General features: G+C 36.9%; 1 protein-coding gene and 1 long non-coding RNA gene across 6 annotated transcripts in view; one reads left to right on the top strand and one right to left on the bottom strand.

Annotated features, from left to right (window-relative positions):
• Positions 1 to 13447, top strand: part of LOC126376212 (solute carrier family 26 member 6) — a 57609-nt gene extending 44162 nt beyond the window's left edge. For all 5 annotated transcript variants that reach the window (XM_050023471.1, XM_050023470.1, XM_050023468.1 and 2 more), the window contains 5 exons: positions 589 to 669; positions 1311 to 1434; positions 6887 to 7081; positions 9908 to 10034; positions 10941 to 13447. In XM_050023471.1, the coding sequence (XP_049879428.1) occupies positions 589 to 669; positions 1311 to 1434; positions 6887 to 7081; positions 9908 to 10034; positions 10941 to 11098 (685 nt within the window). In that variant the 3' untranslated portion in view covers positions 11099 to 13447. The remainder of the gene's footprint in view (positions 1 to 588; positions 670 to 1310; positions 1435 to 6886; positions 7082 to 9907; positions 10035 to 10940) is intronic.
• On the bottom strand, positions 3104 to 7447 carry LOC126376353 (uncharacterized). The gene is made up of 3 exons (XR_007567713.1): positions 7398 to 7447; positions 4797 to 4954; positions 3104 to 3398 (listed from the first exon to the last, which is right to left on the bottom strand). It is a non-coding gene; the product is annotated as an uncharacterized LOC126376353 (long non-coding RNA).
• Positions 13448 to 15477: the final 2030 nt, after the last annotated feature.

The following is a 15477-nucleotide window of genomic DNA, read 5'->3' as shown; positions in this document are numbered from 1 at the left end:
TACATATGTCGAAGGCGTCAATAACGGGAGTAGATTTGATGACCTCGGTATGGTCAATGGTAAAGATCGATGACTGAAACGCAAGCACCAATCCGGTGCTTCGACGGAGTCTAGGTAGTGCGCGCATCCGGTTGAGTGAAAGAGAGAGCTGATAGCAGAGGGGCAGTTCGGCCGGTTGCGGCGCTCACGTTACACGTTCCGCTCACGTACACGCATCCTTGCATCCTAGGAACTGTCATTACGTTTCGGTCGTGCAAGTACAACTCCTAGTGAATCTTATGGTTACGAATGTAGTTTGGGGTATCCGAGTAGTCGAGATGTTGGGTAGACAAGTCCATCGGCCACCTGCTCCGACACATATAACTAGCATCACGCCTGTGTATGAACGTCTAGGGCCCATGCCGAGGCTTTTCTTGCAGCACTTTTATTCGGCTATACAGGTTTAAAAGCCCTATTAGATTTAGTTTCATGAGATGTTCAACAAAAACTACACACTCGATTTCAGACATATTTTCTTGTTTTTTACATTGTGAAAGCCCTCAACACTTTTAATGTCTGACCAAGTAAATAACGAACGAATTGTTGCAGGTTCTGGAAGCTAAGTAAACTGGACGCGCTGGTGTGGCTGGTGACCTTCCTGACCACACTGCTCATCAATATTGATATCGGGTACATCATTGTGCTTCATCATCATCATCATCAGCCCATTAACGTCCCCACTGCTGGGGCACGGGCCTTCCCTATAGATGGATAGGAAGATCGGGCCTTAAACCATCACGCGGGCCCAGTGCGGATTGATGGTTATTAACGACTGCTAATGCAGCCGGGACCAACGGCTTAACGTGCCTTCCGAAGCACGGAGGAGCTCGAGATGAAAACTTTTTTTTTGTGGTCACCCATCCTATGACCGGCCTTTGCGAAAGTTGCTTAACTTCAACAATCGCAGACCGAGCGCGTTAACCGCTGCGCCACCGAGCTCCTCACATCTTATGTCATTGTGCTTATATTCACTTTATTATGTCTGACATTATACATTACACAACCTGACATCCAAGATTGTGGTGGCGAAAAAAAAAAGGTTTGGGAGGTGTACCCGTTCCTGCCAAATCCTGCATCTTTCCTTAGAGCGATCATCATCATGTAGAGGCGACACACACTTGGGGAAACTTTTGCGGATTTTCAGCCTAAGTCATAAGCAGTTGCTTAACCTCTCATATGCCGAAATACCAGACACAATAGATTTTACATTGTGTCTGGTCGAGATCCGCGTTCCGGCGTTCGAAAGATTAATCTGTGAACTTCCTTTCCAGACTTGGAGCTGGTCTCCTGGCGAGCGTGGGCACCCTGTTCAGCCGGTCTCAGCGGCCGTACACCTGCCTGCTCGGCCGCGTGCTCAACACCGACATCTATCTGGACATCAAGCGGTATCGAGCGGTAAGTGTATAATGCTAATTGCTTGATGGGGTAAATGGAATTATAAACGGCTGCCTCTTGGCCAGACGGACTGTCATCGTCGTCATTGGATCAGGACTGCCACATAAATTTAGTTCTTTTATTCTAGCCCCTACCAAGACGGCTATTGTCTCCCGGCCTACTGGATTATAATGGTTCTCATCCGCGGCTTTTAACCCCACCATCACTAATTTAAGAGCCACGCTCTTGTTAGTGTAGCATTCTCCATGCTACTTTTTAAGGAAAAATAGGGCAGTTGTTTCCCTCTTGCTTTACACTATTCTTGCGTCATTAGCTAGCCAGTTTCTGGGTTTGGCCTTTTTTTATGCATGGCCTCTTCCCAGAAGTGATACTCAATAACAGCTAATAAGAACCAATGGTCTACTGCCATCTTTTTTTTGTGATAAACATTCGTGCTGGCGCACAAAGAACCAAGGCAAATGACCAGAAACTATTACTAAATAGATACCTATATAGCCTTTTACCACACTCACGAAATAAAACTAGAAATAAAACGTTACCCTGCTTTATTATTAAGTAATTTGAATTACATTTTGACTCTGTGGAACATATACTACCTATACTTTGCCAATTTTCTATATTTACCTATCTTACAAAAAAACAATATTACATTTTTGACTAAAATCCCCAAAAATATATAATAAGATAAAGAAACCAAAAGAAACGTAAGTTAGTGCAGTCAGCGTGCCAGTCGCTGGGACTTGCGTAGTCAGGGTGCCAAGCGTTGGGGATTGCGTAGTCAGCGAGCCAAGCGTTGGGGACTTACGTAGTCATCGTGCCAAACGCTGGGGACTTGCATAGTCAGCGTGCCAAGCGTTGGGGACTTGTATAGTCAGAGTGCCAAGCGTTGGAGACTTGCGTAGTCAGCATGCCAAGCTTTGGAGACTTGCGTAGTCAGAGTGCCAAGCGTTGGAGACTTGCGTAGTCAGCATACCAAGCGTTGGGGACTTGCGTAGTCAGCGTGCCAAGCGTTTAGTCATCGTGCCAAACGCTGGGGACTTGCGTAGTCAGCGTGCCAAGCGTTGGGGACTTGTATAGTCAGCATGCCAAGCGTTGAAGACTTGCGTAGTCAGCATGCCAAGCTTTGAAGACTTGCGTAGTCAGAGTGCCAAGCGTTGGAGACTTGCGTAATCAGCATGCCAATGGAGACTTGCGTAGTCAGCATACCAAGCGTTGGGGACTTGCGTAGTCAGCGTGCTAAGCGTTTAGTCATCGTGCCAAACGCTGGGGACTTGCGTAGTCAGCGTGCCAAGCGTTGGGGACTTGTATAGTCAGAGTGCCAAGCGTTGGAGACTTGCGTAGTCAGCATGCCAAGCTTTGGAGACTTGCGTAGTCAGCATGCCAAGCTTTGGAGACTTGAGTAGTCAACATGCCAAGCGTTGGAGACTTGCGTAGTCAGCATGCCAAGCGTTGGGGACTTGCTAAGTCAACATACCAAGCACTGGGGACTTGCATAATCAGTGTACCAAGCGTTGGGGACTTGCATAGTCAGTGTACCAAGCATTGGGGACTTACGTAATCAGCGTACCAAGCGTTGGAGACATATGTAGCCGACGTACCAACCACTGTGGACTTGCATAAACAACGTACCAAACGCTGTGGACTTGCATAGTCAGCGCACGCTATAACTCTCATTTCTGGCTTGTACCATCATTCGGCAAAATATAGGGTCGATGGTCAGCTCTCACACTCACAGTCGATATTTTCAGCGCTGGGTATCATTTCGGGAATTGCCGGGACCACCGGGGGCCGGTCTTGATTCCCTTGTAGCTGCATGATGAATAGGCATCCTTGTAGAGCGTACATGAATATTATAGTTATAACCGTGTACACTAAGCATTGTAGTCTGCCAGCCAAGCTCACTTCGTAGTCGTGAGAGAAGGCGTACCGTTTGTCCGAGTTGAACCTCATGTTTGTGTCGTTCTCTGAAAAGAGTAAAAATAATAGCTTTATTCCAAAATTGAAATGTAAACGCAATAATGTATTTTGAAAGATATGGGGGAGGGGGGTTTACAGAATACATTCTTAAGAAAGTGGACTACAGAGAGAGATGCGGTTAGATAGAAAGAGACAAATGAGATACTTGTCATAACATGCGCAAACGTCGTACTCCTTGTTACCTAATTGGGTGAATATCAAAATGTGACAAGTTTGGTGAGGAACTTTTATATTATTTTTTCGTTTTTTTTTTTTTTTTTCACCAAAAAATAATATGAAAGTTCGCCAACAAACTTGATATTCACCCAATTCTTAGTTCAAATTTGTAAATAATCAAAACAGAAATTAAAGCCGCGTTACCACTTGGCAACATTGGGCGCACAACATGTTGAACAGCATGTTGAAAGATAGCGCGGAACTTTTTTGTTTAACAACGTTGCCATACGTAACAACTACACGTATGTTGTTGCGCGCCACATCTCCACTCGACTACAATTGACAACATTTCATTTTTACTAAGGTGCCTTAAATCGAAAACCATTTCGAGATATTTCTATGATTTACACAAAACACATTTTTTCAGATTTTTTAATTCAGTAATAATAGAAATATATTGAAAAATCCACGAGGTCAGAAGAGGAAGGCATAATAAGTTCAGACCTTTACATAAAAATTATAAAAAAAGTAAATGTCATACATAACATGACACTTTGTTTGCGACTTGTTTTAAATACGCATGCAAAGGTACATTACATTGTACTGCCTTCATTCTATCAATGGCAGAATCCAATTTTCAAAAAATATTTTTTGTAACTTCTAGTGGAAAAATCCTGAAAAGAAAAAATACGTGTCTTCTATTTAAACAATTACTTTCGAAATAGCACAAAAAAACCACGGCTTAAAAATTTGAAATGTTGTCAATTGATGCTCTACTATCGATGCTCTCTAAACAAACAACAAGCGCGCGATATGTTGCGCTTCAGCTGGCAACGTCGCGCGCTGTTGTGCAACGTTGCCGTACATGTTGAGCGTTACGTGTTGCGCTTCAGCTGGCAACGTCGCGCGCTGTTGTGCAACGTTGCCGTATATGTTGAGCGTTACGTGTTGCGCGTTAGTTGTTGCCTAGTTGCCGAGGCATTAGTATTTATATTTTATATAATCTTAAACTAACTTCGAGATTAGTATTTAAAAAAATATCATTGATGTAGCGTTGTATATTGTATTTGGCTTAAGACTTACCTTCAGTATTCTGTATTCTATGATTATAAGCGTATTTACTGGATAAGCTAGCGTGTACTATCAAACGAAAATCTACTCCCAATTGTTTTTTTTTTTTTTTTGTATTATTATTTATATTCTAAAATAAAGAAATTCACAGTTCTTACTAATTTTGGCGGTCGAAGTTGTCCCCCTGATTGGAACTGTAGAAGGTAGATTTCTATATAGTTCTTCGTTAAGTATATCTTGGTATTATTCAAGCGTGGTTTCCTCTGTAAAATAGGCTTCAATGTTTGCTAATATCTTCTTATTTTCAGAGAGGATACTGAAAAAATTAGTATGTTTTTCTTAAGAAATGAAAAGAAATATGCAGCTTAGGCCCTTTTTAGAATAGATCTTTTTTTCTACGACACGCCCATGATCAGAGTAAACATTCTTAACAACAACAAAACAACAACAACAAACAACACATGGTATAACATTCTTATGTTTGTTCCATGCTTCGGAAGGCCTCCATACCCTTCGCATGTGAAATTACAATCATAACTAAAGAATTAACAGCTACCTCGATGGCGCTGTATATATTTGCCTTTGTTTAACCGTGTTATTACATGGATAACCGACATATTATGCATCTTTTATCTTTGTTTTTAGGTATAAATGATGACCCTTGTTGTTACACCCAGGCACAACACATTTTCCACCCATTATTATTCTGATCAAAATAAAGTGAAGCAGTGTAGGTTACGAGTAGCAACATAATTCTATGAATATTAATGTGACAACAATTATTTTTATAAATGCCTCTGCCATTAGATTACATATTTGAATAATTATGTATCCTGAGCAATAAGAAAATGGGTAATTATCGCCGTTGAATTTGAACAGCACCTTTTTATTTTTTTGTTGAAGGACATATCCTCGAAGGGCCTCTATATAAAGATAAATTTATACTTACTACTTTTAGAATCACACTTGCATAATTCAACAAATAACATTATTTTGTTAATTACTTATAGTATTAATTCCTACTATGTTGTTAGTTGCAGTATTTGTCATAAAAAACTATAAAACATCGTTTTTCGATTGACTTTATAATTAGTTTCAAATATCTCATACTTTTTAATGTTAGTTTACAATTGAAATTGGGTGCTAATTTTGAAAATTACGGAATTTCTGATGCGGCCCCATCGGGGTGACGAAAGGCCGAGACGTGACAATGTCACACTTGATGTAGAATGTGTCAGTTTTTGACACAGATATGTACAAATAGGTATGTCACGAAAAAAAAAACTGCTTCCTTTCCATAGTTCCTTTCCACATATATATAAAAACTTTTTGGCAGTTCTGAATATTCTTGTTTTATCTTCATCCAAAACACGTCAAAAGCGTATGCTGCAGATAAATCTATAAGATTCTCTTTCATATTTGAATTAAAAATTAGATAACTAACTTTTTGTCTGTATGGACCAAGCGGATCGCCAAAATTTTTCAACTTTAGGACCTATATTGTTTATGGTGAACGTAGCCTGGAGTCCCTCATTAAGATCATAGTGCAGTTATAATAAGGTCGATTTTAGTTTGAATCCTAAGTCATGATTGATGAATGATTGAAAGATGAATCAGAATCAGAATCATTTATTCAACGTAATTATCATGGATAAACTTGTTGAAGGTCAATGTAACATTTTTGAATTTACGTCATTTCGCAAGGTGTTATGGCTGAGGAGAAGAAATGACAAGAAACTGCAACAGCAACACATCTTTTAAATCAATGAGGGTACATTACAAGTTATTTAATAACTAGAGGAACACATTCAATACCAGACATTTTTATCATTTAGGTAATCATTAATCTTATAATAGGCTTTTTTACATAAAGTAAGCTTCACGTGAGCTTTAAATTTGTTCTCTGACAAATTTAAAATATTATCTGGTATTTTATTGTAAAAACGTAATCTAGAATTTTGAACAACAATTTTATTTTTATTCCTGTGATGTAATATCGCTCTCAGAAGGGGTCGCGTATACAAAAAGATTGAAACATGAAGATTGAAGTTTGTTTCAGTCTTTTTGTATACGCGACCCCTACGCGGTTAAAGGTGGCATTAGTACCACCTTTAGCTAATAGTACTACACAAAAACCTTAACCTGGTGTACAGAAAAATCTGTCGATAGGTTTATGAGACATCGTTTTGATTGTAAAATGTTTATTTATACTTTAAATATATAATAATAATACTGTTCATATTCCCAGGCAGAAGAAATCCCCGGAGTGAAGATCTTCCACTACTGCGGTGGTCTGAACTTCGCGACCAAACACATGTTCCAGGAGATCCTGTTCCGGAAGGTGGGCTACAAGAAGCCCGTGCAGCCAGAAACTGACGAGGACAACAACATGGACGCCGCCAAGAGTGACTCGTACGAGTGGGATCCCACTATTGCCAACAGAGTACGTTATCACTAGCTTTTTTTATAATGTAACTTATTGTAACATAACACGGCGCGCACCAACATGAACCCGAGACACTACGATGCACGGGATACGGGCCTTTGGCGGCTCAATAGTATCCCTGGCACCACCTGACACCTTACGATGCAAGTCCAATAAAATATTTTATGTTTTTTAAAGAACGTCTAGGGCCCTGTGGCGAGGTTTCCCTTACAGCTTCTTTTCTCCGGCTATACAGATTGTGAGACGCTGCGGTAGTTTTAGGCGGATGAGACGCTCGTTATGTAAAAAATGAAAGTGTAACTATGTTACCTACCGAATAAATCATCGTCTACCTAGCATTATCCCGTTTTCCACAGGGTCCGCTTACCTAACTAAAATCATTGGTAGTATTTGATATTTGGATCACATTATGGAAGTGGTAATTGTGCCTGGGTGAAATAAAAAGGGTCATCATTTAAGACAAAATCGAATACGACTTGCTACGCGATCGGTGTCATAAACTATATGAAACTTGTGGAAGGCAGTATAAACAAAGAATTGAATCTAGTATATGTACTAACCCTAAATTATTCTTCAGATATGTAAAAGACAAACGTAAAGGTCTTTCATCACTTCCTGCTGTGATGAAAATGGATGATACCGTTGCTTCTACGGGAGGTGAAATTGCTAATCTTTTTGCGTCACAATTTTCTTCAGTTTTCGTTACTATGAATATTAATATTTCGGACACTAATAATATTTCAAGTCTAGATAACATAAATAAAGTAAAAATATTAGAAAGTGAAGTTAATAAGGCTATTAAAGATATTAACATACAAAAAGGTTCTGGGCCGGATAATTTACCTCCTTTGTTTATTAAACGCTGTAGACCTGCAATAACACTCCCCTTGACGATTATATTTAACAGTTCCCTTAGCAGTGGTATCTTTCCAGAAGAATGGAAAAAAGCAAGAATAGTGCCGGTGTATAAGAAAGGTGATTTATCAGACGTTAAAAATTACCGACCCATTTCAATTTTATCATGTCTTTCTAAATTATTTGAAACCCTCATATATCCGCACCTATATATACAAGTTAGAAGTGAGTTATCAATGTACCAACATGGCTTTATAAAGGGCCGTTCAGTTGACACAAATCTGGTCTCGCTAATATCTACACTGTCACACGAAGTAGATAAAGGTCACCAGGTTGACACAATATATACCGACCTCAGTAGTGCATTTGATAGAGTGAGTCACTCAGCTTTACTGATTAAACTCAAAAGATTTGGAATCAATGGTTCACTACTAGACTGGTTTGGCTCATATCTGTCAGACAGGCCACAGGTAGTTGCAGTTGCTGGCTATGAATCACGAACCTACTTAGCTCAATCTGGAGTGCCACAGGGTTCTCATCTGGGACCTGTTCTCTTTTTAATTTTTATAAATGACATAATTAACGTAATACACCATAGCAAAGTCTCTCTGTTTGCCGACGACCTCAAAATTTATAAAACCATAAATAATTTAGATGATATTCAACTTTTACAATCTGACCTGAATAATATTAAAGTCTGGTGCGATACTAATGGTATGAGACTAAACGCGCAAAAATGTTTTCATATAAGTTTCACCAAGAAATACTTGCCTATTAGATCTAGCTACTTATTGAATGACACCGTGCTAACCGAAGTGAATGAAATGAAAGACCTGGGAGTTACTTTGGATAGGAAACTTAAATTTAGCAATCATATTGATACGATAGTCAAAAAAGCCGCACGTATGTTAGGTTTTATAAAACGGAATTCACGTGGGTTCAGAAAATTTGAAACGCGGTTGATTTTATATAATAGTTTAGTGCGCTGTCAGCTAGAATTTGCCTCTGTAGCTTGGAATCCCGTTTACAGTGATCCATCTCAAAGAATTGAGACAATCCAGCGTGCTTTTACAAGACATTTAGCCTACGTATCGCCTAACATACCAAATAATCTAACATATTATCAAAGACTAAATTTATTTAAAATCACCACCTTAAAAAATCGCCGCACAATTGCAGACCTTATATTCTTACACAAAATTTTAAATAATAAATTAAAATGTACTGAACTTGTTAACGCTATCAACATAACTGTCCCCTATAGATATCCCCGACATCCCGTTACAAAAACGTTCACATTACCACGATGTAGAACTAACTTAGGATTACATCAACCCTTATCCAGAGCATGTGCATCCTATAACGATTTGAACGCGAAATCTCTTCAACTAGATATATTTTCTGATTCACAGCGAGCTCTGAAGAGCAAACTGACAAGACATTATCTCCATCAAAAATTTGTTAAATTAGTATAGTTTATTTGTTTTTTGTACCATCTAGTGCAATAATATCATATATTAGTGTTATTAATAGTGAGATTTTAGCTGTTGAGAAGTTAGTCTCAACAGACTAGATGTTGTTTTCTTTTTATGGTGAATGTTGTGTTCACTTGTAATAGGCTTACACATAAGTACTGTTTTACTTTGTTTAATTATGTTCTAACTAATGTTATAATGTGCATAGCTGTAAGTGATCCATAAATAAATAAATAAATAAATAAATAAATACCCAAAAGAAAGATAAAAGATGCATAGGTATGTCTGTTATCCATGAAATTAGAAGGTTAAACGAAGGAAAATCTGTACAGCGCCATCTACATTGTTTTTGAGGAACATAGCCTTAAAGTCCATCATTATATTATTATACTTTTGCAATGGAAAATTCTACTTGATATAAACTCAGAATCATCTTCAATCCTCCCCAGTAATCGGCACGGTGCCACTAACACCTGTGTATTGTGTCCACCAGGTACATTGCGTGATCATCGACGCAACGGCTCTCTCGTACGTGGACGGACCGGGGATCAAGACGCTGGTGGCCGCGCAGAAAGAACTCGACAACAACGATATATTAGTATTAATGGCTGGGGCTAACGGTACGTATACAAACACACTTTTGCCTTTATATTGATCTATCATGAAAGAAAAAGCCCCTTTACCAGTTATAAAATTAACTATAGTACTCTCGTTAACAATAATCTTCGTTGAACTCCCTTGTTGTAATTATTTTTCTCCGCGTCTTTCCCTGCTAAATGACAACCACAGACTAATAAGAGATACTACGTATACGTATATATGACAACTGCTTAATGCTCCTTCGCGGCAAAGCAGCGGGATGGCGCCACCTTCGTATGATTTGCTTTTTTTTAAATACGATCAGATTTACGCAATCTGAATTTCATAAATTATCTTTTTTTTTCTGGCCTGGTTACATAGACCTTTAGGTCATCATAATTTATCTTGAACCTAGTACACGCCCTAATTTACCATACCACCGAAAATTGGTTAAGTATGTAGAAAATGTTGAATTGAAACCGAGCTTTTTAATTATACATTGGCCCCGATTCCTGCAGACACCTCCTTATTTTAAGTTATACCCGTCATTTTCTTATCCACCGAAAAGGTAAGGGTTGGATGATTGACAGCTGCGAATTTTAAAATAAATGATTGAATGAATGAATAACTCGGGCGAATCAAATTAGCATCTCACTGGTATGCAATATGTTTGACGTGTGCTGCCAACTTTATTTTGTCGGGTTATTGGCCAATGTAAATCTTTTAGAGGGTTGTTTAATTTCTGCCTAAAATTGACGTGTGTTCCAAAAAAATTATGCCTGTCGATTGATTACCCGCCCCTTTCCTTTTCAACAGATAAGAAAATGTCCAGCAAAAAATAATGAGTTATTAAATTGAAATTAGACGGTGTGTATTGGAGTTCGCTTAGAATGCGTTTTCATATAGCCTGATAGTTTTATAAGTTATTTTTTCATTTCATTTTTCAGGCCCTGTACTAGAAATGATCGACCGGTATAACTCTCTGGAGCCAGAAGAGTTACATCTAGTCACATTCCCTACCGTCCATGATGCTGTGGTCTACTACAAGATCCTTGAGTCCAAAAAACCATTAATAACACCGGTTGGAGTCACTATTACATCCTAAATATTCTATATATTTATTTATTTACAAAACTGCGAACAAAATTGACCAAAACACAATAAGTTGACATAACGAAGAAAGCAAATAGTAGAAATGATTTGCATTAATTGGCAACACTGACAATTATGCAAAAAATTGTTGCCACAACCGAAAAAACTTGTACCACTTACTATTTTCCAGTTAATCTAGTAGTACTCGTATGACGGGAATGTAATAATGTGATTTAATTAAGTAAACTACACTGACACCGGTGGGCTACAAGCTTTGATTAGAAACAATGCACCTGGGTAGATATTCAAACACCGGAAGTTAATATAATTACCGTTAGCGCAAAAATATCTTAAAATATATGTTGTTTTTCAAATATCCAGTTAGAACTTGCGTAATTTGGAGGCATAGTCACACATTCTAACTGGATTGCAAAACGGCAAAAGATTCTAAAATATTTTTGCGTTTACGGATATGATATTGACTTCCGGTGTCCGAAGTACCCGCCTGCGCAACCTCATCAACCTTAAAGCTAGTGATTCATTACATTTGAGCTGGGCTCCTAAGTTAAGAGAAAATATTTTTGCTACTAAGACAATTTTATACAAGCTTACAAGGCCCCATTGAATCAATTCACCAAAAAAAAACAATATTGCTATTTGACATTGTATTAGTTCGATGTCGCCTAGATTTTTTGAGGTTTGTAGATGGAAAAATGTAGATAATTTGTAATTTATAATCAGAATATCGACGATACATTCTTATTTACAGACTGTTGAAGAAGATTCGGATAGTGAGAACATTAAACAGATCTTTTGAACTGGATTGAAATTATGTCTTATAACTAGTATGGCCGACGAGAAGAATCAAGATTATTTCTTTATCGCGACTGTGATGTATTTTTTATAAATAATTATTTGTCATCAATTCCTATCACCTATAAAACAAAATGAAAAAGCTACAAATAATAAATAAAATAAGATACATATTCACATTGAAGTAATAGTTGCCGACAGTGTAGCAACTTTTGACAGTTTTCCGCTTGTCCTAAAATTAAAAAAAAACTATTACTTTCTGACAATCCCAGTAGTTAATTTAGTATTCCCCTATTACGTAATATTTGTTCTAATATTTTGATCAAAGAAGAATTATAAGTTACTTCTTTATACAAATTTGTTCTCGAATTTACCAAGAATTGTATTTATTTTCTTTTTTAAAAGTGTTTATGTAGGTATGTCGGAATCTTGGAATCGGAACTAATTATGAAGAATAACGATTTTGGTGATAGCAACTATTACATTGAACCAGTTCGGTTATTAAAACGCTCGCATCTCTATTTTAACCGACTTCAAAAAAGAAGGAGGTTATCATTTTTTCATAGGTCATCTCATCACACAGATTGCAACGGTTTTGCTTCACTGAATAATAGCCGTTTATCTAGACGGTATACTTAAGTGCCCAGTTCGCCTTTTATCAAAATTATTCTTTACACCTTAAAATTCTTGAGGTAGGATGTGTTACCCGCACGCAGTCTTAACACAAACTGCAAAGCAAATGTGTTAAAAATATAATTTATCTAGGCTAACTTTCTATTTTCGAGACTATGTCAGCAGCATTTCAAATGTAATTAATAAAATGTTTATTTTTTTATGCTTATATATATAAATTTTTCAAAAACTGTTACATGTGATATGCTGTCGACTGTATGTTTGTGACGGTTCAAGGCAAAAGGTACCACTTTATTTCGCTCGCTAGATAACTGGCAACACCGATTTGCATATTTCTGAATTATCGTCACAAAATATCTAAATATGTAGGAAAAAGGTTTATTGGGTCACATCATTGATTAAGGTCTACAAAACCTACAGGATCTCCTTCAGGAGACAGGATTAAACATAATTAATTGAGTGTCCCTTCATCTGCTGCAACTTCAGTCATTTAAGTAAATATCCCAATAATCCTCTCTCCTATAGATATAATTTAAGATTAATAATCATAAGAAATAATATGTAAATTAGGTCCCAGAACAAACAATAAAAAATACAGGGTAATGTGGTGGGAAACTGAAGATTTGCAAAATGGCCGGATGTTTTCCTATTGCGCGTAAAATTCTACCAAAATTGTGAAATGTGATACTTTTTGCCCAAAATCGCCGCAGTTATATTTTGAATATTCTGAAAGTGAGATATTTAAATACATAGTACTTATTTTAATAAATAAATGTTGTCATAATGGTGTACAACTGTAGTGTCATACTGTAAGTAGCAAATGTAGGTTAGACGTAAAATAACTTGTGATATTTTGTACCTAAAGAATATGTACGTTTGTACTTATTAAGTACTTATTAAAATGTTGAATATTAAATTGTATTTTATTGATCGTGGACACCCTTTAGATCCCAAAAGTAGACAATTACAAATATGAAAAAAGTGCTTGTATTGGAATTAACTTTCATAAAAAAATATTTTATTAAAGAATTATTTTATTTTAATAAAAATTTAATATTGTGTTTTTTATGAATCAAAAAATAGAATACTTAATTTAAATTAAAAGCTTATTGTAGAGTGAAAAAATTTAAATAAATATTTGCCTTTATTATTTTTTGTTAGTAATTTTATGTAAGTATTTAATTTAATTAATGTATTTTTATTTATTTTTCTATATTATTATTCATCATGCCAGCGAGTCAAATCTAAACCAGCGAGCATGCATGAAGATTATGATAAGAGTGGAAGAAGCGAAAGGGGTGCGTCAGAATCGTAGTAAGTGAAATTCCATAGTCGCTGCCTTGCCCCAACGGGTAATAGGTGTGATTTTATAAAACCCGTTTTTAGTCGAAAAAGTAATGTGCCGTTCCCGGGAATGTTCCCAAAATAGGCATGTTCCCGTTGTAAAAAATATTCCAATTATATGCAAATTTTAAATTACTCAATATGTTTAGCTAAAACTTAAAGTTTCTTAAAAATATAGATAGGTGAGTAGATTGTAAAAATAAAATGTGGCCCGATTTTATCAAAACAGTCCGTTATGGCCATATACCGATCCCTCACAGTTTCCACACAGATCTCTGAATTCTTCAAACAGTTCTACAAATTTTTCACAGAGCGATACAAATAGTAATATATTAAAAATATTTCCAATAGCACAGCAGCCAAACCAAGAAGTGGAGTGTAATAAACGACAAATGTAATTAGGTAATACGTCTTGCACCCCGTATTGTTTTCTTCAAAGCAGAACGATTAAGTAGAGATAGATTTTTATAACAAAAGCTCCAACTACGTACAGGAGTGAATATAACCCCACACTCTCGTCATCGAGCAGTTTGAAACTCTTGTCAATTTTATTCAAATCCGTGAGGTAATTGTAAAGATTGTACTTCGAAATACATAAGACAAAAATACAGAAGACTAATAATAATAATAAGTTTATTGCACAATATAGGAGAAATACAAAAGACTAAATGCAGACAAGTAATCCAAAACCACGACTTGCCCATAGCATCAACTAAATCATTCAAAACACTATCATAAGGAGCATAATATCAACTAAGCAATGTTACACAAGGATATAATAATAGATATACATTTTGTTACAAATTAAATTTATTGTTTATCGAGTTCGTGAATCCAAAATTGATGCCGAAAATTAATCCGAAAATTAGAAACATAATTATGATAAAATGATGTGTGTAATTGTTACCCGTTACGCCTGACAGAGAAAGAATTTAGATAAAAAGGATACGAGATGAATTTAAATACACCTTCGCACATAATCACATAACTTTCCATGGCGTAGTACAACAAAAAACCATCATAGTGGACACAAGTTAATATTTGTATTTCCTGTACAGCTCGTACGTACTTTAAGTGTTATTAAGCGAATTGTTTTTCTTTCTAAATTAATCCCAGCCACTACTTCTAATTGAAAGCATTTCATTATTACAAGCACAGTACATTATTACACATGGATAATATTGCTTTTCTAAGGACCTACTTGACTCTAAAACGTAAATAAATGTCCGTTAAAATAAAAAATAATGTTGTGGTATATCTATAAAAAAAATTGACGTCACGAAAACAATGCAATAGGTAATAAAAATGCGTAAATCCTCATGATACAGATCATAGGGATGAAGTATCCGGTACACAGGCTGGGCAGCGGTAACATCAGACTAAACTTGGCAGGCAGCAATTCGATACAGCCGATGCGGGAGAGGACGCACCCCAATAGCTCAGAACGCTCAGCTAGTCATATAGGTGCGTGAACTGTATGACGAGGATGAAGTATCCAGCACACAGGGTTAGAAGCGAGAACAGCAGACGCAAGTTGACAGGCACCACTCGACACAGCCGGTGCGAGAGAGGACGCGCCGCCAAGTAGCCCAGCAAGCTTAA

This window comes from Pectinophora gossypiella, chromosome 20 (assembly GCF_024362695.1).
Source record: "Pectinophora gossypiella chromosome 20, ilPecGoss1.1, whole genome shotgun sequence".
In the NCBI taxonomy this organism is placed as follows: domain Eukaryota; kingdom Metazoa; phylum Arthropoda; class Insecta; order Lepidoptera; family Gelechiidae; genus Pectinophora; species Pectinophora gossypiella.
Note: the sequence above shows the minus strand (reverse complement) of the source record. Positions and strands in the feature narration are given on the sequence as shown.